This window comes from Bemisia tabaci, chromosome 8 (assembly GCF_918797505.1).
Source record: "Bemisia tabaci chromosome 8, PGI_BMITA_v3".
NCBI classification, from domain to species: domain Eukaryota; kingdom Metazoa; phylum Arthropoda; class Insecta; order Hemiptera; family Aleyrodidae; genus Bemisia; species Bemisia tabaci.
Genome location: NC_092800.1, coordinates 42761854 through 42789770, shown reverse-complemented (window position 1 = coordinate 42789770; position 27917 = coordinate 42761854). Strand labels below are relative to the sequence as shown.

General features: G+C 37.4%; 1 protein-coding gene across 8 annotated transcripts in view; it reads left to right on the top strand.

The window, feature by feature from the left end:
• Positions 1 to 27587, top strand: part of atos (atos homolog atossa) — a 146001-nt gene extending 118414 nt beyond the window's left edge. For all 8 annotated transcript variants that reach the window (XM_019041252.2, XM_072303298.1, XM_019041243.2 and 5 more), the window contains 10 exons: positions 8864 to 9063; positions 10959 to 11131; positions 11725 to 11950; positions 12556 to 12649; positions 13658 to 14078; positions 15228 to 16113; positions 17397 to 17587; positions 18297 to 18585; positions 19857 to 20083; positions 20640 to 27587. In XM_019041252.2, the coding sequence (XP_018896797.2) occupies positions 8866 to 9063; positions 10959 to 11131; positions 11725 to 11950; positions 12556 to 12649; positions 13658 to 14078; positions 15228 to 16113; positions 17397 to 17587; positions 18297 to 18585; positions 19857 to 20083; positions 20640 to 20805 (2871 nt within the window). In that variant the 5' untranslated portion in view covers positions 8864 to 8865 and the 3' untranslated portion in view covers positions 20806 to 27587. The remainder of the gene's footprint in view (positions 1 to 8863; positions 9064 to 10958; positions 11132 to 11724; positions 11951 to 12555; positions 12650 to 13657; positions 14079 to 15227; positions 16114 to 17396; positions 17588 to 18296; positions 18586 to 19856; positions 20084 to 20639) is intronic.
• The last annotated feature ends 330 nt before the right edge of the window (positions 27588 to 27917 follow it).

Below are 27917 nucleotides of genomic sequence, written 5' to 3'. Positions count from 1 at the left end.
CTGCAAGGCTGAAGGAATACTTCACGCATTGCGCCAAACAGTGAGGTCGGTGTCGAACGCATTAGCGCCTACTAGATTGCATAAATACTTCTCGCATTACGCCAAACGAAGTGCAGTCAGTCAGTTAGCCTAAAACGCACATTAGCGGCTACAAGACTGTATGAATATTTCACGCATTGCGCGCTTTAATCGTTGTATTGTAATTTATCGTTGTCGGCTACCATTCACAATCACCATTGAGTCGTTCAGTTTGGCGTTAACCTTTTAAATTCGTGTTAGTATGTATGTATTTACATAATAAGCATACTGTGGTGTTGGTTGGTGGTGTTTGTGTTTACTATTATTATCCGGATTTTTTTTCATCCGGATCGGGCCCGACACCAATTAATCCGGGTAATCCAGAGTCTACTATGTACATTCACCTTGCGTGAAGTTAAGATTTGATCAGAATCTGGACAAATTATGAAATCAGGATTTAACAGTCAAAAATCAGGATTTCCCGAATTGAGACAAAACTAGACACCCTGTTCCTGCTCCGCCGCAGATTTTGGCCACTTTTCTGTGGCCGAAGACCATAAATTTTCCAGGGTCGATCTCGTCGATTGCCCAACTCAAAGTTGGGCTTTACGCCCGCGGAGTCAATTCGCTTCCCCCGCGATCGAGTGCGAGAGCACAGGGTGTGTCATAATAAACTTATCCCCGTTTATGTCAACTCTTTCCTCTTTTCATCCTCTTTCGATCGCCTGTCAACTATGATCGAGTACCCTGCTCCCTGTCCCTTGTCCCTTGCCCTCGCCACCTCGCCAAGTTCACGAACGCTGCCAAATATTTGCTGCCATCGTCTTTCTCACACACACATCACCGCCCGTACACACCGTCGTTAACGCGAGTTAGTCATGTACACTTGGACAGAAAGGAAGCAAGCCGCATCAGCTATTGCCAAATCCAACTGGGGGATTTAATTTTTTACAAGAGAACATTCATGCGGATTCCTTTGAACATTTTGAGAAATTTGCTTCGCACTATGCGGAAAATTCACCGAAATTCGCCCAAAAATTTGCACAACCGTTTTCATGTAAAAAATGGACCACTAGACAAGGTACGAATTTAAGCGATCAGATACATGTTTCTTAACCAGAATTTCACGTGGAAAACGATTCACACAACGAAAATTACGGAAACCAACTCCTAACGAAGATATTAACGTTTTTATTTCACATTGGTTACGAGGAATTTGAACTGCCCGCTGACAAGAAACTCAAAGCTCTACGTGAGTCAAATCGCCCACTACAACGGTTTCAGCAAGCTTCTCAATCGAGCAATGTTCATTTCCCACCATGTGTTGTTCAAACTATTAGCAATTTGCTATAACTGAGCCAAAGCGTCAAGATTGAGGTTGCCAGATTTTTATACAGCAGAGACTGTCATAATAACATTCAGCGCGCGATGTGAATCACGTAGAGAATTGAGTTTTCATGAGCGGGTGTTTTGAATTCACGTATCAAGAATCGTTAAATATCTTTGGAAGGAGTTGAATTCGGTAATTTTCGTTGTGCGCGTCGTATTCTACGTGAAATTTTAGTTACGAATCATGTATCAGAATGCTGAAATTCGTGCCTTGTCTAGTGGTCCATTAAATTGCTCAGTTAAATTTGGCAATAGCTAATGTGGCTTGATTCCTTTCTGCTTAACGCGGTCCGTTTGGACAATGTCTGTGACGTGAGCCACAATGACGGTTCACTCGCTTAGGATTCAGAGCTCTCGGTGGCGTGCTTTGCGATTTATCGATTGATCCACCATTAAAACCTATGGTAAAGGATCGATAAATAGGAACACCTGAATAATCGATCCTTTACCACATCTTCGAACGGGGATCTATCGAAAATCGATTATCGTCGCCTTGCTACTGGCGCGCCGTGAAATTCGGACGGGTTTCGTCCGTTTGATGTCGTCCACTTGTCTCGCTTTTTCAAGCCGCCTCTCGCAATATAAATAAAACAAGGGCGGCGATCGGTGATTCCTCTTCGGTTCTCGTCAGGTGCTGCCCCTGCGTCGGCCGGTCGTTCGCTTTGCCCCCGAAATATCCGGTGGGTCGTCAACCCCTCTTTGTTCGTGCGAATATCCCTCGCGAGAGAAGTAACTTATTTTTTATACAACGTTATTTTTAAATTGTACAGAACAAACGAATTCGCATCGAAACAAAACGAAAGCGATCTGTGAATCGATTCCTAAATCTCCGTGGCCTGCAAAAGCTCCATGAAACAGGGTTGCCACAGTCAGGAAGTACCCAGAACACCAGGGAATGTCAAGGAATATGAAAAAGTCAGGGAAAACCTGAAAAATGACGAAATTGTCACGGAGCTATCGTCAAATCACCTTCATTTTCTTTCACGAGTGGGTTCGACGTTTCAAAAAACACATTTTGCCTGAAATCTATTTCTAACTCTTCTTTTTTAAATCTGGCATTTGTTCAATTGTCACCAAAATGGGTCAGGGAAATCAGGGAAATGTCAGGGAATTCAATTTTCCAAATTCTATGGCAACCCTGATGAAAGTCCCTTCCGCCGCACAGTGGGCTTGGGCTATAGAGATGATATTGATCAGTCGCGAGGCGTTAATGATCGATTATCGATATTTCCCAATTTGAAGGTGTGGTACAGAATCGATTGTTAAGGCGTTCGTTGCGAACACCCTGTTCATCGATCCTTTTCCACAGGTTTAAATGGCAGATTAATCGATTTATCGTAAAGCGCGCCACGCCACTGATATTGATCCCGCGTACACGAAAAAGGACACTGGAGGGCTCTAATGGTCGAACGCTAAAAGTATATCCCTCCTGTCGCACAATACAGAGGGTTAGCGAGTGGAAGCTTCGAATAGGCGTTCGGCGATGTTAAAACGGTGTAGAAAGTTGGGGGGGGGGGGGGCGAGAGGGAGCTAGGGAACAAACGCCGCTCCGGTGCTCTGCGTATTGACGGCGCGGAGTCGGTAGGGGAATCGTCTCTCTGCCGGGCTCCGAACCCCAAACCTTAACCCCCGCGGCCCGCGCTCCAGACAAAATCAATAAAATCAGTTTCTGACGCAACCAAGGCTGCAAGCATTAGACTACCACTTGAGGTCCTCCTGGTTGGAGCATTTCAGCAAGGGATGGAGGAATTTAAAAAGGTGATGTGTCAATTTTTGGCCCATTACTCAAACGGCCCAAGAACTGGGCCAAAAATCAGTAAATAGTGCTATGGTCATAGCGAAGAGAGCAGTAAGTGCAAAAATGAAGTTTTGAGAAAACGCACTCAAAAGTTTCCGACCAAAAAATTTTATTAAAAGGAGCCTTCGCTCATTGTCTAATTGCCACTCATCGTCCGAAAGACTCCTAGAAATCGTTTGGATGATTAAAAATCGACTGATTTTATTTCAATTACATATGTACAAAGGGTATTTTTCATTTTCATGCTAGACTATTGTTAGGCAAGACAACCGTAAGTGTAAGTGCTTTGCTCTGCACGCTTTCGTGGTTGCGTTTTGGACACACAAAAAACACGCTTTCAGGCTAAAAATTGGCAGAAGAGGGCGGCGCTTTACTTGAAAGCACTGTTTTCATTTGCTCTCTGGAGGAAAATTGTCTTTTACTGCTATCTTATCTGAAACTACGTCATTATTTACGCTTCTACGGCTTTCTCATATGCCTCGTTTTTATACAATTAAGATGAATTTTGCTGTTTAAGCTATTTCAGTAATCTCACCCAAAAGAGATCAGACGAATTTTGAAGGAAACTCGATTTGAAAATTTGACAATCTCTGCTCTCTTCGCTATCACGGCAGAGTTGTACTCAGAAATTAATGCATTTTACAAAAATGGCCTAACGATGGCCAACGTGCGAAACAACGTATCTTCTTTGCAGTTTTTCAAAATCTCCGCTCCTTTTTTATTTTTTCGTAGAGAAATAAGCCAGCGTTGCAAATAAATGCTTATACCCAACAGGAAGCCTTTAGGACAGGGTCTTCAAGATACTGTGTATCCAGCCTCACATGCTGGTTTTGAGGTTAGACCGATATCGATCGTTCTCGTTGCATGTTCCCTCGTGTAACCAGTCGCACAACCATTTTGTCGCGAGTCAGCAATGAGCTCTGAAAGTTTATTAAGTCTTGAAGTTCTAGTAGAAACAGTACCTTGTGCCAAGTCGTTTTCGGATGATTTTCTTTTATTTCGCCTTTCGAGCTTATCGTAATTGATGTTAAAATCAGCCTTCGTGGATCCAATTTATACCGAGACTCAACAAAGCTGCGGTTTGTATTTTTCCTCTGCAGCACTAGATATGCTGATTTCACTGGACGGAAGGCGTAGGTAGAACGAAAGTAAATTCAAACAAGCAGGCAAAGAAAGGAAGAAAGTGAGGAAAATTATCGAACGACTAAAAGAACACAGTTTTGTACGTCACAGTTCTATTTCTTGGTTTGAATAAGTGTCTAGCTATGGTGGAACATTTTTATACCAATTTCGTCCTCCTGGATGTAGCTACTCAATTTTCAGTGTATTTGTGCTAATTTTTGCCACGAGGAATTAAAATGTTTGACTTATCCATAAAAATGTACCTATCTGCATAAATTAACTAATAAAAACTCTCGTTATATTTAAAAAAAAAATCCAGAAATAGTAGAATTGCAAAATTTAGTCCATTTAACCTTAAATTTTTCTCTTAATATTTGGAGCGCATCAGTAACGATTTCCTCTCAGTATCAGCAGTATATAGAAAAAACTGGGTCAGTATCATTGAGAAATTCAGGAAAACTGCGGCTGAAATCCCTCTTCACTATTCAATTTCTTTATAACCTTGAGATTCGCCGAATACTTTATTGAGGAAAGAAGGAAATGAAAATTTTCCTTCTTTCTAATGAGTTAGTGTCTGATGTGTTGCCACGGTATGGTGCATCCAGCTGAACGGCTTGCGAGGTTAGGAACCCACCTCTTTTTTCTCTACTCGCAACGGAACGATTTGTTACGTCACGCAGTATACGAATCGGTGCGGATCGGTGCATTTTATAGACGTTTTGCTTCGGGTGTGTGCATACCGTATCGGCTACATATACTTACTTTTCGCGTTATAAAATGTAATTTCTTTACACGTTTCTTACAATCAGTAATATCACGAAGTGCAACGTATCAGCCCAAACTTATGATAAGGTATGGTTTATCTGGTTTCTAGATTCTTTACTGTCTCTCTGTCTTCCGTTCTTATTTTAAAGAAGTGTTGCGATTTTTCAAGTGAATCCAGACCTTTTTTCGACAAATATCGGGCTCGTTTAGATTTATGACGTTTCTGGCTGTTAAAAATTTGACGTTTTTCGAAGTCCGATTTTCCCGATGGTACACGTTCAAATTTCCAAGTTCAAACACTCGAAAATTAAGTAAAAAGTATGGCTGTTATAATATTATCGATCGATTTAGTCAAACTCTCGAAATTGAGGTCGTAATGGAGGGGCTGCCCCACACAATTTCAAGAGAAAATCCATTTTGGGGTGATATGGGGGTAGTTTTGAGCTAAAATGTGGCCAACCCGGCCGTGAAATGGTTCTCTCGGATTACTGCCTTCCCCCGCTCCCACCCCCCAAAAACTTGCTTAAAGCTCATTTTTGGCCAAACTGAACACTTCATGTAAAGTACTCGTGGATATTCTTCCGAGACTGCATCATCGTGGTTTCATTTCAGTGATCCCTTTCGTCTGATTTGTCCCGAGCAACCAGGAAAATTGAATCGGCTGATTCGAATTGAATTATAAATATTCTCGCCTTTCGTGTCGGCTTGGAGCAATTTCTAATACGTCCATCTAATCCTATCCTGCGTTATAAAGTTGAATTAAAGCTCACGGTAGTCAATTCATTGACCCACTCGGGTGCAACCCCGATGAGACAACTCTTTCCTTGCCAACGGAGCACCGCACCGGGGAGTTGATGCTTTCGGTTGCTCGTGTTTTGATTAACGCAGTTGTTAAAGGGACTTTGAACCCTAGTTACAAATCTGCCCCCCTCCCCCGCCCTCCCTGGCGTGCGGCCCCCTTCCTCCCTGTCGCTGCGGTGGCTCCGTCCTCACCCTCCCCCGCGCATTCTTTGTCCCTCCCCCTCCCCCCGCGCCGCTCCCTATCTGTCTCGGTCCCTCCTCAGCTCGGCTCCTCCTGGATGCGGAGCAGCGTTACCGTGTTTTTATAAATATATATATTTTCCCATTAGTGAGGAGCTCGAGTGAGGGTGGTTTTTACACCAGTAGGCTGATTATTAACATTTATAGACAAAGCAATGTACAAAAACGATACGCTGAAAATAAAGTGATTCTATCCGTGGAAGCGGGTGGTTGCAACGGACGAAGGAAGTAAGCACTAGACTAACTAGCGGCGACCCACGAGGGACCTTATACTGCCGTGCTAAGGAAAAACGCCGTATGAACATTCGAAAGTTGCCAAATTTCATTCGATAAAATGTTTATTTTTGAGGAAAAGTATGAATATTTTCCCTTGAAATTTTCAGACGTTTTAAATCAAATTACAAGCAAAATTAGCTGAGAAATTGGTAGGCATACATTCAAAAATTTTCCTGAAAATTAGTGATTTGCCAGGGGAAATTTGACAACGCCTGATGGCTCATACGGCGTTTTTCCTTAGCACGGCAGTATAGTTGTCAGTCCATCATTTTCCCCTAAGTTTATGACAACTACCCGTTGCAACCAATAGGATTGCTCCATGTTCTCCATGGGGACCTTAAAATTTGCCCTAAAATGGACCGCGTTAAGCAGAAAGGGACCAAGCCACATCAGCTATTGCCAAAAATCGGGCAACTTGATTTTTTACATGAAAACGGTTGCGCGGATTTTTGTGCGAAGTTCAGTGAATTTTCTGCAAAGTACGAAGGAAATTCCTTAAAATCGTCAAAAAAAGTCATCACAATCGTTCTCTTGTAAAAAATAAAATTGCCCAGTTTTTGGCCATAGCTGATGTGGCTTGGTTCCTTTCTGCTTAACGCGGTCCAAATATCGCTTCTCCTCGACGCAACACCAATCGCCATCGCGTCTATACTGTGCACGATGTGACACAGGTGTCTCGAATGTCGAAGGACGACCGGGTCATCAGCTCGTTAGACATCCATGTTGCGCCCCTGTCATTTTACCTTCTTTATCAGGCATTTCTCTACGGAAGAGGAACGGAATACAGTTTTTTGACCCTCTCCCAGAAGTGCACCCATGTCGAATCGAATGGATTGAAAGAATTTATTCGAAGGAGGCAAAATTTGTTTCGGAACCCATATAATGTAAACATTCAAAATGCATTTGAGCTCACAAACTTACCAACAATATCTGGGAAACTTTGCAAAATATTAACAAAAAATCAAAGAGTTCCTACATCTGACAGCAGTACTGGAATGTCTAAAAATCAAAACTTGAATTTGTGCAAAAACTCGAAGTACTAATTTTTTTCGTTTTCGTTTTTTTTTTGGACGATCCAAAAAACGTTTGAAACGTGCGAGGAAAATCAGAGGAATTCTCCGCTGTCTCTCCCCAGGATTCCCAAAATAAGTATAAATGGATGTAGAACTCCTGTGGTTAACCTCGTCAATTTTCGCATGAATGGAAGTAAGGTTAGAAAGGAAATTAACTGTTATGGAGCTTCATATTTTCGTCCGTTATAAGAAATCGGAACAGCTCGGGAAAGAGTGTTGACCTGATAGGAAACTGAAATACACAATAAGTGAGATTATATTTAAACGTAGTGAGTATATTTTTTTTAGGTTTACATTAAAATCGCAAGCAAATCTTTCTCGAGGCTCTTAGTCAGAGGTTAGAACCCCCAGTAATTTTTTATCCATCATTCACGCACCCCTTCCTACAACCTTATTTCGGAGATCCTTGAAGAATTCTCTGAAAGTCGTGGATTTTACTGGTTATAACTCCTTGAATTCAGCTATGGAAAGCTGTCATAGACCCTGTTAAACATGTTGGCGTTTCGAAGGCCGTCGCATGAGGGCCTAAAATTTTCCGTTTTCCCAGTCTATTTTGGCAGCAGTGGCGATTGAGTGGACTGGCTCCGGGTTTGCTTGCTTGCTAGTCCGGAGTCGAGACACATCTAGGGAAACGGGAATGCGTCGTTGATTAGCAAGTGTTGAGAGGAATCGAATCAGCTCCGTCACTCAAATAAATCCCCTGGCTCAACGGGAGCTCAGAGCAGCCCCGCGAACGCGATTGGTCACTTCACGCCCCCACCACTCGCACCTGACAGTTTATCCATACTGCCGTGCTAAGGAAGAAAGCCGTATGAACCTTCGAGAGTTGCCAAATTCCACTCGATAAAACATGTATTTTGACAACATTCATGCATATTTTCCTTGAAATTTTCAGATATTTGCGTGCAAAATTGTCTGAAAGTTTTGGGGGAAAATACTCACAATTTTTCTAAAAAAAATTCGGTTCTTATCGAAGGAAACTTGGCTAAGTCTGAACGTTCATACGGCGTTCTTCCTTAGCGCGGCAGAATGAGCCAGAAATTGTAGTTCCTATTTGCAAAATGTAGACAGATTTTAAAGCTAGGAAGGAAAGACAGAGGTTCATCGATGATTTCTCTACTTCTTCGAGGAGGGGGAAAGGACTGTTCGATTTTCAGCGGGGTGTAGACCTGCATTACGAGGGGAAGGAAGAGAGGGCGATTCACAACAATCTAATTTCTAGCACTAAGTATTTCATGAACTGAGCGGCCCTCTAGTTGGAAAGCAGGGACTTCGTAATCGCATGCTTTTCCATTTTTGTGCGCCTTCCGAGAACGAAGGCTTCGTTCACAAACGTAATTTTTTGTATGCTAACGTGAAGTGGTGTTTTTTTCTGTTGCAGTAATGCATTCTGTACATCCAGAAAGTAGTATATCGAAGAGCCCCGAGGTGCTGAGCCTCGTTGTCGACTTGGGGACGCTCATCGTCGAAGGGCGGACCCGACAGCGCAATGCCAAGGGGGGCTTCCTCGAGGGCCCCCACTGCCCCAACATCGGATTCCCCACCCCCTCGAATCACGTTTGCGACATCAACAACGAACAGGTGAGTCTATCATTCTTCTAAACTGCTTCCAAAGCTCGTTAAGGGTTAAGTGCCTGTATAGCGAAGGCATAGACAGGTGGGGAACTCCGAACATATACCAGGCCTTCACCGATGCCTCCACGAACCCCAAAAGCCAAAAGGCCCAAAAAGGTAGACAGCCTAAGAATTCAAATTATCCAGAACGATTTATTATTACAATTGTTACGACCCGCCGTTTGTAAAGTACGCATTTGACTCAGCTTTTGCATGAACTCACTTATTTTTGTGGAAAAACGCTCTTTTGGGCCCTAAGCCCTTTCTATAGCGAGCTGTCTGTATTCTCGCTGTGCCCATACTCTAATTCAGGGTCGCGCAACCCTGAAAAGTCATGGAAAAGTTTGTGAATTTCGCGACAGGCCTAACTCGCTCGCTGAAAATATTTTCAGCGAGCCGAGTCATCTCATCATTTAAATTTCAAGAGACTTCCGGTAAAAAAAATTTGTGGAAAGCATTTTCCATGAGAAATATTGTGAAAAGAAAGTTAAAATTTTATGGAATTCTAATTAATCCTGAAAAGTTAAAGATAAGTTGGGGATTTTACTCATTCAAGACAACTTGTCATTTCGCTCTTTATTCTCTTCTCTTTTGGTTCACTGAAGTGTTGGCATGAAGCAAATATAAATTTTTCTTCATTCTATGAAAGAGTAAAATTCTAAGGAAAAACGGCGTATGGGCTTTTATGCGTTGCCATATTTCCTACGAAAAATACGAATTTTGAAGGAAATTGTTGGATATTTATCTTCCAATTTTTCAAAGTAGTTCACACGCAAATTGATTTAAAGTTTGTGAAACATTCAAGAAAATTATTCATGACTTTCTTCAGAAATTAGTGTTTTATTAGGGGAAATTTGGCGATTTCTGAGCTCTCATACGGCGTTTCTCCTTAGCATGGCAGCATTGTTGCCGCATTACCCAAGAGAGGAAGTATGAGAAAATGAACTGAAAAGGGATGGGGGGGGGGGGGGGGTAAATTTGCCATTCGTAAGAATCATTTTGTTGGTCGGTGCTTGCCAGCGGTCGTCAAATGCAATCAATAAGGGCTGCGTGCAGGTAAGTGCACATGAAAACTGTATTGTCGGCTACGAGAGCCGCGAGGGGAGACGTGTAGGCAACAATAAAGGTCATCAACCTCTCCCGCTAAGTTCCGTGAGCATCGCATTGACATTTTCGTTACTCTTCATAAAACAAATAACATATCAAGGGTCCAAAAGAAAAAGAAAATTAAAATTTTGAGATGGGCATAAAGTGATCCATGCGTTCGAAATTATTTTGGATGTGTTGAATTGAGGAAGTAACACCCCATTCAAGGCAACTGTGTGTTGGATGCGAACTCATTGAGAACGCACACACTCCTATTTTGTGAATGGTTGGATTAGAGAGTTCATCTCTTGAAGATGAAATTCAGCTTTTCAGGATCACATATTTTTGTTGCCTTATTTCACGTTAGTTCAAAAACGCCCATCTGCATTATTTTATTGCTATTGCACAGCTCTGGATTAAATAGAGTTCATCTCTTGAGGATGAAACTCAGTTTGTCAGGATCACATATTTTTGTTGTCTTATTTCACGTTAGTTCAAAAACGCCCATATGCATTTATTGCTGTTGCACAGCTCTCATCCGGTGCCCCAATGTTTTATCTGTGGAAGTAAGTTATCAGTGTTCCTTGACTTTTTCTCTCCTCCTAATGTAAAGTATCGTTTTTGATTAGAACATGGGGTGGTTTTTTTTTTTTTTTTTTTTTTTAATCAGTAGAAAAATGTTCGAAAATTGTTTATGGATTTTTGCTCCTAAGGAAAAACAGAGTTTTCGTATTATTAAATTATGATTAATCTTTACTTATTCTGTTTTGATTTAGTGTGCTTGGATTCAACGTTTACGCTTGCAAATTGCTTTGCTCTGGAAGAACTTCGGATCTTTTTGTATCGAATTGACAGTTTCACCTGATTGTGGGCTATGCGGAGAATTCAACCAGAATTCCTCTTCAGACCATATCATCGAGCAGTGGTTCATCACAGCAGACACAAAAAAGTAAGTTTCAGGGAAAGTCTAAAAAGTGGAAAATTCACCATCATCTATGAATTGAGACTTACCATTAATGGTCTGAATTTCAGTCATAATTAAGTCTTTTCGAGTTTCTTGAATATAGTAATTTCCTTTATTTTTTTAGAAAAATTCTACAAGGTTGTGAAAATTGTCTGTAAGAAAATTATATAAAATTGAAATTCATCCTCCTTAATGCCTTAAGATCAAGATCACAAACTTACAGGTCTTCACAATTTTTCATTAAGATTGGGTCATTGGGGCAGTAAATTATTTTCCTAAACTGCCCAAACTTGTCATTTAAAATGGCTTAATTGTTTCAAATTAACTTTAAGATACCAATTCTTATATCAATAGTGTCAGAAAAGAATATCCATACTGTGAGACCTTAATATTTTGTCTGAATTTAAAAATTCTACAAAATTGAAAGTTTAAGACCTTCAGATGGAGTCTTACTGTGCTGCTTTACTTTTTTTAATCCACAAGAGTGAAGAAAAATAAATTTATCTTGGAGTCTTTTTTCATTAGGTTTTTCCTTTTTTTAAATGTTTTTTACTGAAGTATTGATGTTTCAATTACAGGAAGGAAGATAATTTTGTCATCACCGGGAATCACTTCTTCCAAGCCATTCGTTCTCAGTTGCACTTTTCTCAACTCACTGCTTGGTGGCACAAGAATGGAGGAACTAACCCAGCTCGAGTTGGGAAAAAAGTCGCTAACGTGTCAGCTGTTAACAGCTCCTTCAGTCAATCGGCGAACGTTCATACTTTTCCTCTGCTGAATGTTGGGTTGCCAGAATACATTAAAGTAAGTAATTTTTTTCTCACAGATTCTTCATGTTGTGTACTTTTATCCCAACGGGTTATTATAGTGATTAAATCTTGTTCCCACCCAAAAATGATAGGAATTTCATGATCAGCAACCGGATTGTTGAAACTTTAACTGGTTATGTCGGCACGATAAGACAAGACATAACCCTATCTGCGCCGTGTAATGTCAATTTTCGATTCTTGTCGTCCCGACATAAATTTCAACAATCAGACTGCTGAAGTGCCCTTTGTAGAGCTATAAGAAAACTAAAACAGGAGGAACAAAATAAAATAGCTTACACAGAATTTTTACTCGAGTAATATTTTGAAAATATGTATTTGCCAAAAAGTCTATGAATTTTTTTAAACGATGGAAAATTGTGAAAATAATGTGTCAGAATAGGTTTTTTAAGATTGAACCATAACTTTTAATATTAACAGCATTTCTAATAGAAGTTCTGATTATAGTTCATTTTAAAATTTTAACAAAGGTTCATTGTGAATGAATTGGAACTTCTGTTTTCAAGCCTTGTCATACTCCATTAGTGTCATGTTTTTTGTGACTTCTGCCATTCTTACTCTATTTCAAACTGCCTCCTCCAGGTGACTGTCTTGAGTGCCCCGCGTTCTGAGCAGCCTCCAAGTGTTCGTTGCACTCTTCATTCTGTAATCGGAATCGGAGGAATTCAGATGCAAGGTGATTGCAGATTTTAGTTTTGTCTTGGCCTGTTGAAAAACAGGATTCATTCATTTGCATTTTGTGCTGTTTCTTTTTATCTCTCTCTTTTTAACATGTAAGTTATCTATTCCTCTCCTTCTATTCAGTTGCACTACCCAATCTTGCAAGGAAAAAAAAAAGAAACTTCAAGGAAAAAGCATAATCAAATTGTTAAATGTTTTTCTCTTTCATCAACAGGCAGAAATATGACTGCTTTGAAAAACGTTGAAGTTTTTATACATCCCTGTATTTTCACCAAAACCGGAATGATATTTTCAATTAAAAAGTTTGAAAACTTGCTAAATTTTTCTCTCACGTTTTTCCATTTTTTCCCTCTACTTTATCAAGCACCCAAAGTTTAACATACGGAATAAAAAATTACCTCCCTGACTTTTGTACCTTTCCACTCCTTTTCTTTCTATCCATGGCTGCCTTGCTCTGTCCTCTTTTTCTTTTGCATGGTGATCATCTCTCAAACTTTAAATCTCTTTGCGCCCAATGTCTTTAGTTTTATCAACATTTTCTTTCTATGGAGATCATTCTCTAAAATATGCCTGCAGACAAAATGTAAGCAAAAGTAATTCTTCTCTAGTTATCTTAAAATAATCTTACGCCAAAAAGAGCACATTCAATAAAAATTTTGAAATCAATTCCGAAGCCGGAATGACTGTTCCGAAGGAAAAAAAATGATGGAAGACAAATCTTATTTCTGCAAGTTCTATCCGGAACTAATTTCTAAATAGGACATAAACTTTACTGATTTTTTTAAAATAAATTCTTTCATGCTGAGGAAAATTTCCAAAGGAAAAATGACCCACGTAGCTCTATGTGATCCTCTTTTTGTAAATGATGCAACCATCTTGAAACCTAGGAACTTGTATCTTTGACTTGTCAATTTGGACTCAGTTAATTTTTATTAATTCAAACTGTTAATTTTTGGATACTTCTTCCTTGTGTTTTTATTAATTTTCATAATTTTGTGATCAGGTATTGGTGTTGCGGAGGACCGTGTGAAACCGTGTGATAAACCTGGAAAGCACCGCTGCGAGTGTAAAGATGAACTTGTAGATGAAGCCCCACGCTCGCGGCGAAGAAGAAAACTGTCAGACCTGCTCACCCTCAATGGCAACCTCAGCTCAATGAAGAACCTTTCAATAGCTGAAGATGCCAATAAATTTAAAGAGTTATCTTCACCAGACGATATTTTGCGAAAACGAGCTCTCTGGGGTCTCAATATGGACGAGAAATTGTTGTCGGATGATTTTTCCAAATGGTCTTTTGTCAACTTGTCCAAGACTTCTCTGTCGAATGTTGCAGATTCATTTTCTTTGAAGCAGAGTGAACCCAATGATGTTCTGAGTTTTCAGCTGAGTTCTCAAGAAATTGAAGAAGTTTTGACAGTTTTAAGGTGCGTACTAATTTTACATTGCACAAAATTTCGAATTTTTTTATTTCCTCAAATATCCCTGTATCATTGGCAAGTCTAAAAGAAAAATCAGTGCAAATAGCTTTCTGAAATTTTAATCAAGCTTTATTCACCTCGAACTGTCTGAAGATGACCAACTATAACTGCATGTCAATAAGTTTTATATTCTAGAAGTTTTGAATAAATGCTCCATTGATGTAAAATATTTTTTTCACAACGAGTTCATCTAAAGTTATCAGAGTTTTCTCCGAGTATCCGACGTTTTCAATGTTTCTAAAAAATCATGAACTTTCGATGTTTCCTAAGCATCAGACAGGCAATTCCTCTTTATATTTTAGCATTTAGTCCAGAAATGACGTGGGCTTTTCAAATTTTTTTCATCCTGGAAAATAGAGATGTTCTTTGCAATTCCTTGCTCTACAAGTGAAGAGGAATTGAAAAGAGAAACATTATCAGTGCTGGCTTGTAGATTTTCAACAGATTTAACCAACGTTAATCCCTAGTTTTTTCAACCAAACTTGGTAGCTCTGATATCCGAGACAGAGCTCTAAAACAGTCTGGATTCTAATATCTATGACAGCAAAGTTAAGTTGCGTTGATTAGTCCAAGGTACACTCTACTACAGGTATGGACAAAACGGGGTGCCAAAGAGGCAGTGACGTCGTAAGTCTTACCGTCTTTGCTGCGCAGTTCAAAGTGAGGTTCTGGCAGATCCTGGTAGTTTCAATAAGCTATCAGATGAATTTAAAAAATTGATAAAACTCCAAATAACGAAAAATTCAACCAAGAAGACAAAAAAATCACACGAAATTGATGAGACCCACTCTTAGAACAGGAAATAATCAAGTTTTCAATATGGCGTTGCAGTCGTACCATTGGACGCTGTCAAATCTACGCGTTTCGACGATTGGCTAAAATTCCATTGGTCCATACCTGTAGTAGAGTGTACCTTATGTCGGAGAAAATTGCCAAAATATGATGTCTCCCTTTTTTTTCTTTCTATATATTTTTTTAAGAAAATGTGTTGTGAAATTAACTAGCTACATTCATTTGTTTATAATCTGTAGACTTTCTAGCATGTGACAATTCTGGATTATACAATACAATTTCATATGTATTTACTTTTTCCAGGTGCCCGAGGTCATTATCAAGCCAGCACAACCAGTTTGGTGAGTATCCTGCTCAAACACTCACCAAAGACTCCGCTGACTGGGAACAATCAAACTTCCGGGAAGCAACCTACGCAACCTACCTGCCATGGCCTGTGCCGCGGAAAATCTCAGATGTTAACAAATCTGCCGCAGGACTGGAAAAGATGTCCGCTGAATGTTCAACGTTCCGCCCTCCTTACCTGCGTGCTAGGACTTTAGCAACCAAACCTGAAATGGTTTTCGAACCTATACATGATCTCAATTCGATTGAAAATACTGTTAATGATCAAACTAGTCAAACCAATAATCTTTCAACGCCAGTCATCAAATACCGTCGTGGCTCTATCAGTTTTAAAGCTTACCCTAACAGTACCAGAGTCGGTCAACCTGTGGATACAAATAAAAATAGGACGGAATGTGAATCAAGCGAAAAACTTTTTGTTGACTTACACCAGAAATTGAATGATAAAAATAATAATAGTTGTGATACCAGTAAAAGTACTTGTTGTGAATCCCCCTCGGTTCCCAAAAGTGAACCATTTACTTTTACCAATTCAAAAACCATTAAGCACGGATTGCGAATCAAAACTCTCCATGAACGTTGTCTAATCAATAACATTAATAACAGTAAATCGAATAATATTTTTAATAATGTCAACAGTAACGTTATAAACAATAATAGTTGTAGTAGTAGTAGTAGTTATAGTGATAATCTTAATAATTTATTGAAAAAAATTGATGATTGTGATATACCAAGTCTTTCTAATGCCTGCGCTGTGAAGACCAATTCTCAGGCTTCTACACCATACCAGACTCCGTCAAGGAAAAACAGCGGTGACTTCTCCGGCGATGAATATTCTTTCGAAGTAAGCCATCCCTTTTTTTTCTTTCCATCAACTTTCCTTTTTTTCTGGAAGGATGGGGGGATTCTGAACTTGCGTGTTTGGATCGCATTTAGCAGAAGAGAACCCGTGCAATTACCTTTTGCTCAAAATTGCACAACTGCTCCTTTGCTCAAAATCGCATAACCGCCCCTTTGCTCAAAGAAATATATAATATACACACATGAGTTTAATTCACACGGATGCCTCTCTTCAAAATAAACGATTTTTTCGTAGAAAAACCAGAAGTATTTGCTATTTCAGGCCTTTAGGTATTTTAAAGTGGAAAAGAAGATGCATGATTTTTAAAACACTGTGATTGTTTTAGTTGCCTTTTGCTGAATGTAATCCATTAAAGATAATCAAGGTCTAAATTAATAATGAAAATAAACTTCCTATATTTTTTATCATATAATTTTTTAACACTCTGAATTTAAAGGCTCTCATTTCTTCTCTCAGTCACCTGTCTTAAGACAGATTAAAAAGTTCATCCGAGTGTAATTTTCTCATATATATTTTTAACACTCTGAATTTAAAGGCGCTCATTTCTTCTCTCAGTCACCTGTCTTAAGACAGAGTAAAAAGTTCATCCGAGCGTAATTTTCCTTCTGAAAAATAACGAGACATTAGTTTTATTCTGCCTTTGAATGCACGTCAGCAAAATTACCAACACATTGTTTAAATGACTCGAGTTTCAAACTGCAATTCTGTTCTTTTCTTATCTGTAGTTTACTAAGCTCTTGTTGATCTGTATGTTTCATGACTTGCACAGAGTATCATAGCAACTGCTGTTTGATTAATACGAAACTGATTTTAAAAAAATCAGAAATAGCTAGCTACTTCTGCGACGTCAGTCAAATAGGTAGTACATATGTTGAAGTTTTTTAGCCAACGTGCATTTAAAATTCCTGAATGGTCGTAACTAGTGATGCACCAAACAGCATATCTCTTTGAGGGAAAATTGTGCTCATATGAGCTTTTTCCCTCCGTTCCAAGATTTACAACTTTATGCTGAATTTTGAACGCGTGTTGGCTAAAAAACTCCTACATTCTATCTTACGACCCGCGCGTCCACTGCAATCTGCTTGAGCCAAATAGGTATTCGTTTCCAAGACGTGTTCCCACATTTTTCTTCTAAAATTTCTTGAAAAACCAAGAATTCTTTCTATGTTAACACATAATTTCATGTTTGAAAGTGTAGATTTTGCAGGATCTTGGTCTCTTCAAATATGAACTCTTACTCAATTTGAATCGTTGATTTTTTCCAGAATGGATCACGTCCTGTACCATCTGCTTTAGACAAGGAAAAGTTCAGACGCTCCCTGGACTCAGCAGCTTCAATGGTCTTTCACCATCGCACAGGCCTACCCCTCGCGAACAGTCCCGCCCCAGCACGAAGACCGGCCTCAACTCACTTCGATTTCGATAGCTCCATCAACTCTGTCTCAGCTATTCGATGGTTAGTTTTATTTTGAAGGTTCTCACGTCAAGATCAAAATAAACGTGTCCGTTTATGGGAGGAAGGACTTTTCTTATCAGAGGCAAAATTTTTAAGAGTGCAATTTTTTTTAAAAAAATGTACATCCATGCATGTGTTTGTTCAAAAATGTATGCTCCAAGAGGGAGAATGTTCTTTAATAAGTTGCTCTCAGCCACAGGGAATAAAATGGATTGCTGATTTAAAAATTAAATTGTTACAAAATATGTCCAACATGTTTCAAATGTACATTTTACAAGTGTGGAAGTCTAATATTTTCATTGTAATATTCACATTGAAACATGTTGGGACAATTTTTTTCACCTACAAAATTATTAAATCAGAAATTTCATTTTTTCTGTGTATTTTTGTACTCATGACCTGTGGAGTTACAGTTAAATCGATGAAAAATTTGAACAGAACTGAGCTTTTAGTCACTTTTGCTTTAAACCAGATTTTTGAACTACTAAATTTTTCACACTCACCTATTTCTAATTTTTTTTTTGGAGGGGGGAGGGGCTTTGGCATTATCTTGACTTTCTAAGTCGGAAAATAGAAGTAGTTCTGAGATGATATGACTCGTTGAAATTCAGTGTAGTGAAAAGCAAACAGTCTTTAAATTAAGTTTTTTTGAAGAATGTCCAGTTATTCCTTAAGAGACCTGCTTCATAACCTATTTTTACTCTTTCAGTGCTTTGTACGACCCATCACCTTGTGAGAGCGAAAGTGAAGGCAACTCACCCGTGAGCACGGAACCAAAGTACTCTTTGTCGTGGCCCTCTCCTCAGACCAACTCGTCGCTGTTGGGTAATTTTGAAGAGTCCGTCCTAAACGGTCGTTTGGAGCCTGTGAGCACTGTCCATGGTTTCACAGCTGATCTCGGAGCAAGTGGTGCATTCTGCCCATCTCATCTCATTCTTCCTGTAACTGTATTCTTTTACACCCTCGGAGATCGGGACAAAGTTTCAGCACCGTATCTTGTAAGTCGAAAAATCTTTTATCCTTGAAACCTGATTTGAAATTTTTGAAATCCTGTATGAAAACTTCAAAATGCAAACTTTTGCTAGAGCAAAAATAAGAGTCGTTTCCTTTGGATAATGCCTCAAAAATCATGATGAGTGCATCGGCAAAGTCTGAAATGCACTCATAACTTCACAATCTGCGTAAGAAATTTGCGGTTTTTTAAGCTTCCTACTTCACAAACGATACTACGGCACAGGTGAACATTATGTTAGAAGAGTCTCTCCATCGTCAGCAATATTCATCATGGCCTACGCTTCTGCAGTTCTGCGTGTAATTCGAGGAGAGTTCAAGGTCAATCAAGGCGGGCGAGGAAAATATGAAAGTAAACACGCCGATTGTTATCTGGTCTTATCAAGGTCAGGTGTTATCTTGTCCCATCACATGTGTTTTAGCGGATTGCCGTCGGCCATGTTGAATTTTGCCGACGATGGAACGACTCCTCTGACACGTTGTTCACCTGTGCTGTAGTATCGTTTTTGAAGCGGGAAGCTCAAAAAACGGCAAATTTCTTTCGCAGATTGTGAAGTTATGAGTGCATTTCAGATGCGCTCATTGTGATTTTTGAGGCATTATTTATCAGAAACAACTCTTAGTTTTGCTCTAGCAAAAGCTTGCAACAGGCCCATTTTCATTCAAATTAATGAGCATACCGCCAAGGATGTTGTGAGATAGATCTGTATTGACTAGCACATTATCTCTTCAGGGTGTCTACCAGTCCCTAAAGTCTGGAAAGTCCAGAAAAAGTACGTAAATCTTGCGGAAGGTCCGTAATTTTTTGCATTTTGCGCTGCGCGTTCAGTTCGATCGCCTGATAGTTATGCAATCCTCTGTGCGTTGGCCGTCAGACGTATTAGTACAATGTCAGCCTGTAAGAGCGTGGTTGTTGTAGAGGAGCAGAACAAGGCATTTCCCTCGATTTGATGGAAACAGCCGAAAAGGCCACGGGAATAGCCGAAGTAAAGCGCGCAGCAGTGCCAAAATCGAAGAATTACGATACGTTGCGAAAAGGTACTTAAAAAGTACTTAACTTTTCTCCAAGGCGAGGTATTTAAATTTTTCCTTAAGTACCTAAAAAGTACTTCTTATATTTTTGTGGACCTCAGTAGACACCCTGCTCTTGAATGAAGGCCACACTCAATAATATTCATATTAAAGTCTCAATCACGATACTTCGATTGGTTTGCACATCCAAAATTAGGTACTAACTATTGTGTTTCTCACTTTTCAGGCTCATATCAATTTAGGGAAAAAGGGATATGTAGTGCCTCGGAGTGGTACTATTCAAGTTACGTTAATGAACCCACTCGGAACTGTGATCAAAATGTTCGTTGTTGCTTATGATCTCTCTGACATGCCTCCCAACACTCACACTTTTTTGCGTCAGCGAACATTGTACATGCCAGCCAACTCCAATCATATTGATCGGAAGTGGTTGCGTTATCTCATTCATCTTAGGTACGTCCTCTTTTGAAAATCCATTCTGAACATTTTCATTCGTTAGTAACCTCATAAAGTTGTACAAATTTGCACTTTCGCCAAAAGTGAATTGCAGTACTCTCTCTGTAAGATTCAACTGTTTTAACCAAAATTTCTCCATACTAAAGAAATAGTCCATTTACAACTCAAAAAAGTGCGTAAGAAGGAACACTTAATTTTGAGAGTAAGTTTGAGTTTCTCGGGTCACTTTTAACCAACAAACGTAATTTTCAACGCAAAGGAAATAGAGATGTGGGGTGCTGAAAATCTAGCCCTGAAATATAGAAAGAAAGAAGAAAAAGAAACGAAAGGAAAAAAGTAAAGTGAAGTAAAGGAAAGGGAAAAGTAAAGGAAAGTAACGTTAAGATAGGAAGAAAAAAGTGAAACATTTCTGAACAACAGAATATGTAGCATTCACCTGAAAATATTGTTTTTTGTTCTTTAAATGATTTATTATGAAAACTAACATCATCGGACATATTCTTTTCTATTCCATTTTTTCAGAATTGTGTCTAATTTTTTGCTTGTCTTTCAGGTTTTCCAGTTCTAAATCTGGTCGTATATCCTTACACACTGATATTCGAATGATTATCTTCTGTAAGTCAGATCTTGATACAGCAACTGAACACAAAACTGACACATATGAACTCAGATCATTTTTGCACGGGCCAAGCAACCCTAAATTCTCTCCTCGAAAGTAAAAATTTATTTTATCAAAAAATGTATCAAGGTATTTTTATCCTCATATTTTATTATTGTTGTTTTATTTGTGATATAAAAAGAGAACTACTTTTATTATATTATTTCTATATTTTTTAAATATTTTTAAAAAAGATATTTATATTTCAGAAGAAGTTTCGAAAGATTTAAGTTGCGTAATTATCGCAGCAAGGTGTCTACAAATTTTAATACCCTCATGAAAGTTTAAAATTATTGTAAAAATTAGAAAGAGGTGAAGAATAAAAATTTCACAGCGTCTTTCCAAATCAGTGAATGTTTTTTCCTAGAATTCTGAATCACCTGAAAGTTTTTTCTCACAATAAAAAGTCAAAATATGCAGAATATGAAATTAAAACTCAGTTCTTATCTCTCATTTTTGCCTTTATTTTTACAGCTTGACAAAATTTTTCAGAAATGAATTTTGAAGTTTATGTTTTAGGCGTGAGACAAAATCCATGCCCTTTTCTTTTTGTCCGATCATGGTCAATGAGTGTTTTATTATCCATTTGTAAACACCTTGAGTCGATTTCTCTCCTCCATTTGAGGTATTTTCCCCTAAAATCTCAATGTAACCTCTGCTCCCTAACCTCAAAATGAAGGGAAAAAGAAAATTGTATAATAACCAGCTACGTATAAAAAGCCATTTGTGTAAATTGTAAGCATCCTTTCTAGTTAACGAGGTGGATCGTGTTGTTATACCAGATTTTAGTTGTTTCGTTTTAGGTTAGATATTGTAAAAAAATCGGCAGTCGTAATTCAAAGAAGCTTCTTTTTTTTTGTTCTCTCATTCTTTATGATTTTGCGTGTCTTCTCAGACTCTAGTTGGTGTTTTGTCCGACTGCATTGTATAACATTTAAGCAATATCTCATTTTCGACATATCTGTGAAAAGTTTTTAAACCATAGTCCATCAGTTTTGATGTTTGTCAACTTAAATTATTTTAATATTCAATGTTTCAAACTTAAAAAGGGAAAACAAACTATTAGGCACAAGGGGTAAAGGAGCATGGCATCTTACGAAGTAATGGTGACTGTTTGAAAAGTTCATCTATAAATTATAGATCCATGGATTTTATCAAAATTGTCACTATCTTTTACCTACTCATTTCAGTTTTTAATTATCTGCAAATTCATGCATTTAGTTGTTAACAGCTACAATAATACAAGTTAGCTATGCTCTTGCTTTTTAACTCCTTGCGCTTATTTTCAGTCTACTTATTGTCTTCCAATCTTTTTTGAGGTGGCAGCAATCCTAATATCTTGTAAACTGTTCAGTCAAATAAGGGAAGGAGTTGCTAGGAATCTTTGAAGTGTCTTAAAAAGAAGAAGAATAAAAAAAAATGATCAGGCAGTTGTATGTCCTCTCCATGTCAATAATGTTTTTAAGTCTTTTTAATAACATTATTAAAAGTCTGATAATTTTTTTAAACTTAGTAAGGAAGAGTTAATGGAAAATTAGTGTGGTTGAGTTCCAAAGCTGCAGACAAGGGCCCAAATTTAATTGGTTAAAGCGGCCCAAGTTATGTTGACATTACCGTTGAACTCAGCTGAAACTTACGTAAATAATATTTTGTGTCAATGCTACTCGCAAGTCTGTATTTTTTACAAATGAATAAACTTGTAAGTAAAGCCTTAGAGGTTTGGAACATGTATTTCTAGTAATAAATAATAAAGGAACTTGGAGTAAATGCCGATTAAATTTGGGTCTTGTGCTTTTAAAAGTTCTGCACGCAACATCCAAATGTTAGCTGTTTATTTTTCGATCAGTCAATTCTATATCAAAATCCAAAAAGTTTCCCTTTAACTCTTCGTGTGATATACTATGTGATACTTAATTGTAATCTGTTCATCAGCAGATATGTTTAGGTATTTACGTACGAAAGCTATCACAATGTTTACCTTTATGTCTCCTAGCATTAGCCAGTCTTCTAAAAACTGTTAAGAATCTTTTCTATGTTGCACAGGCTGAAAGAGTTGGTCTTTCGGCTTCAAACGTTTAATCCAGCAAAACTAATTCCAACTTGAGTTCATCTGATTTCATCCTAAGACTGTATTCAGTAAATTTTGCCAACTCAATTTTGAAAAGATAAACTTACATTTTAAGTCAAAAAACTCTCTTGCCATTCAAATTTCAGTTTCATTTCTTTTCACCTTGTCTCAGCATGATTTTTTTTTTCTCTCTTTTGAAAATCACTTTATATTTTTTTTTCATTCATTTATTTTTTGTGAGACAAAAATTAAGTTTAATTTTTAGTTATTATTGTTTTCATAATGTTTATTTATTTATTTTTGTTTTTGTGATCTACTCCTGAAGTAAGAATTTTTTTTATTTATTTATTTACCAAGAAAGTTGAATCAATTTCATGATAAGTGCTGTCTAAGTTTTAAGTTCTTCTCATTCTTTTTCCAAGTGCTCAAAACTAAAGACTACCTTTCTTGGTTTTTGGCTGTGAATGCTAAATCAATCACAAAGACACAATCTTCACAAATCAATCTTCCCTCAACTGAAGGGGGCTTTTGCAAAAAAATTGATGTCAAAACTTTCAGAATCTCCAGCATTGGTGCCTCCTATCTTTGTCTTCTAAGATACAACACTTGGTCACTAGACAAGGTTTGAACAAGACCATAATGTCACATGTTTTCTTTTCATAATATTATGTAGGAAACGATTTACGTAACGGGAAGTTTGAAAATCAACTTCTGAATGAGATATTTATAGTATTTTTAACATAAATCAAATGGAACTTATATTTTTTGTCGCTCAACTAATATTAAGTTGTAAGCACTTTTATCTCGTTTAAGGATGGATATCCAGACGTCCCGTTGTGTAATTAGTTTTTCTTTTAAAATCTTGAAGAGAGAACAGGTTGCCCAGGGCTTTAATTCAAACCCTGTCTATTAGCACATGGCCCATGGTTGTTTGATTCTCTACTTGAAGCTTCCTTGTATTATTGAGGGGTAATTGAAAATATTAGCTCATGAATTTGTGAGCAGACATCGATTTTTTTTGCAGGGGCTGTTTTAATTTTCCTACTTGCACCAAAAGCATTTTTGGAGAAGAATAGAGGTCCTACAACTTAAACACAACTTAGTACGTCCAAGAATCTCTCAACTTTGCAAAAGACCAATGATGATAATTCACATCGTTATTTATTTATTTATTTTTTTCGTTTTGCTCCAGCTGTTGCAGAAAAGAGACTATCAGGAAAAAGCAACTTGTCTCTTATTTCTTTAGTTCTTGTTTTAAATTGTCTTAACTCTGAATTAGTATGAATGCACAAATGTATCCTTGTATTTTCAACCATTTGAACAAAAAATAGATTTTGCCAAAAGAGTGAATACTTTTTCGATATTTGCACCATTTTCTCTTCAAGTTTTCCATTAAGTTTTTTTTTTTTTTTTTTTTTGTTTTATTGATTTTGATGGTATTCTCCACTCGTCATAATTATATCACATTTGGTAATTTTCGGATGTCCTCCTTATGCGTCATTTCAAATTTTGTAAATCTCAGAAATTCTTCCGCTGAAAAACTATTCCCTTTCATGACTTTCTCATTTTTAAATACTTTTTTTTTCCGCAGTGTTTTGGCACCTAATATGCATAGTGACATGTGTTGCTCTAAAGTTTCAAATACCTCAAGCTGGGGTAAGAAAAAAGTCGTCCACCGACTGACGTGCCTCTACACAAATATGAATTCACTGTAATTCCAGGAGAGAGAACCTTTTTGGTTCCCCACAAATTTTTAATGCAATATCCTGTATTTTTCAAAAGTTTTATGACCTTTTTTCTATCAACTGATTTGGTAGAGAATGATGCAACAATATCTCTCTTTTCTGCAACTCGCTGGTAGACTTCTAGTAACAAATGTTCCTCTGTCCCCATTGCTTTTATAAGTAACAGTTACACATCCAACAATTATTCCTCTTTAATTTTTGTTATTTTCTGTGCCTTTATCAGATAAAAAATTTATTACTAAAGTGCAATAGCTACAATTTCTATCTCTAAGTTTTCGATGGAAAAAAAGTGAAAACTGATCTATCATTTAAGAATCTTTGTAACAATGGAATGACTAAAAAATAAGCAACGTGAGTAAGATTACCTTATTTGAAAATGTAGAGGGGGAAAATCCCCAACCATAAATGGACATTTAACTTTTTGATGTCTCTCCTTCGTCCATAAAAGGTTTATTTTTTTAATTTACTTATCTTTTATGTGTAAAAAAAAATCGCCATTCAAAGTGTAGACCAGCCACTTATTGGCAGTGTATTTGATTCATTTTGTGTTTTTGTTAATGATTAATATTTTTATTATCATGATATGTTTTTGTTTATATATATCTTTATTAGTTTATTTTTTATTTTTGTCCTTTCAAACTTGCAGACATCTTGTCTCAAGAGGCCTGTCAACTTGACACCAACATTTTTTGAATAGTCTAAAATCTCAAGAAAATCTACAATTTTATTCCATAATTAAGTAGGTATCTAACAGCTAATTTTAACTTGTCAGATTACAGGGATTTAGTCAAAATGCTTACCATTATACCATGCTATTGTTTAGCTAAATAAGAATGTAACTGCTGAAGCCGCCAGGTTTCATAACTTTTGATTAAAGAATCTTTTGTGACCACTGCATGGTAAGAACACAAAAATATTGAAGTTCCAATAAAATTGTTCTTATTCTCTGTCAGGATCGTAATGCCTCTTAAATTGACTGGTACACCAGTGGCATCAGCAGAACAATTAATACATGAAGCATTTAGGTATGCAATGTTATACATATAGATGGTGAAACTCCCAAACTACGTATCTCGGTTTGCGACTTCCTATCTTACTTTATTTTTTAAATGGTAAACTAATCAATGTCAATTCTCTAAAACATTGTGATTTTACTTCTTGGTACAAGGAAATTCGGTTAAAACTCCAAGGAATGATGTTGACTTTTTCGCCTTCAGAAAAGTAAAATAGGATAGGAGATTTTAGAACACTGCAAATGAGATCGGTTCATGTTTGGTAGTTTCACTTTCCATATGTTCTTCCCCCTGAAGAATATAGTATTTGTTGAAATTGCCGTATGTATGTATAAGGGGGCTGTAATGTCAAACGTTTTTTCATAGTGATAACTGGTAAACAAGTTTTTCTGCCAAATAGTGAAATACCTGTAGGAAAACATTCATTTGCATTGCTTTGTCAAATGTTGTTCCCTGTAATGAATTCTCTGTGAGAAATTTTCTACATGAATAGCAGAAGAGGAAGGCTCATTCCTGAAATTACTTACGGTAGTGAAGGCATCCCATCTGATTTTCATCTTTTGGCAAAGAATTATCGGCCAATTTCACTCTGAAAAGGCTGATTGACTTAGTTGCATATTCATGTGAAATCTAGGCTAAACATATAGCATTAAATTCAATGGCAGTATTTTGATTAATTTCTATAGTAATGCAGTCGAATTTCAAATTTCCAGAAGTTTAGATGATTCATACTGCCGATGTAAGAAAAAATACCGTATGAGCACTCAAAAGTTGCCTAATTTCCAGCGATAGAATGTTTATTTTTAAGGAGAATTAAGAATATTTTCTCTCGAAATTTTCAGATTTTTTATTGGGAATAAAATTCTCCGACGAACTGGAAGAAAAATATTCTCAGATACTCCTGAAAACTCTTATATTATTGAACTAAATGTGGTAACATTGGAGGACTCATACGACTTTCTATCCTGGCAGGGCAGCATAATTGGAGAGAGTTAAGCAAAACAGTCACATCTACATAACAGTGTTTCGAAATCTCATCTCTTATTACAATTTTTGTGGAAGGAAACCAACCAACATCTCCTCTCAAAAATTGCTGCAATTTTTCTTGCCAACATGAAGACTATTTCCACAAAATTTTAAGCAAAAGTGTTGGTAAGTTGCCTTCCAAAAAATCGAAATAGGAGATGAGATTTCGAAACACTGCTATGTAGATGTGACTTTTTTGCTCAACTTTATAGAATTAAGTGTGAATCTATAACTTTTTTTTCCTGAACTCTTCTCCAAAGGAGTTGTTCATTTTTTACGAAGGATATTTATTGCAAGATTTTCTTCGACCACAACAAACTTTAATACTTGTGCTATTACATTACTGGCATCAAATCCCTTTGAATGATAATTTTTCAAGTTAAAATTTGCTGTAGGTATATTCCTACCAAATGACCATCTGTAGTTGTTGTTCACTGAAATTTTAGGCTAAAAAAAATTATTTCAATGGTTCAAAATTTTTCTCCCTCATTTTCGATGAGTTTTGTCGCTTATTTTTTATAATCCTGCAATTCTGTCATTTTTTTCGTAGTGATAGAGGGATTACCTCCCTTTTTACATTTTTTTGCCCAAATATTTTGGTTCCAGAATTTAGATCTTAACAATAAGAAATTTAATCGGTAGCATGTAGCTCAATGGTATCGAGATGGGCATCTCTATTCTTAAGATCTGAAGGTAGTTTCAATCTTTGATTAGCGAGATTCTCTTTTCAATGCGGCCATTAGGCTACAATTGTGTGTTTTTAAATTTAGCCATCAAAAATTGTAAATTTAAGATTGACACAAAATTTTTCGAAATTTTGGCCACTGTAACAAGTGAAAGTGTAAGAAAGGTAGGAAAAAATAGAAATAAGAATAATCCCATAATTCTTCCTTCCAGTTGTCTCAAAGGTTCATCATTTTCTCTCTGTTCAATGTCCAAAGAATTGTACACTTGCATAAACGCTTTGCAAATAAATTACATATTTATTTTACATCATTCTTTTCTCTGAAACTCTGCATCCTTCTTTTTTTCAATGAAAATAATGACACTATCTCATCTGCCTGTATAGTCAATGAACATTTCAAATTTTAAAGGGAATGTCTAATAATGTAACAACAGCGTTGCTTAAGGACACAGGGTTTCCAACAATCTGCAACACCTTGAAAAGTCAGGAAATTCACTTGAAAAATTAAGGAATTTTGTGGGTGGCGCGCCGGCTCAGCAACTTCAGCTGGTCCTTTGAGAGAATGCCTTTTTGCAAATTAAGTGCCTTTTTGCTTCATTTTATTCTCTGCAAGCGGAAATTTTGTCTATACTTAAG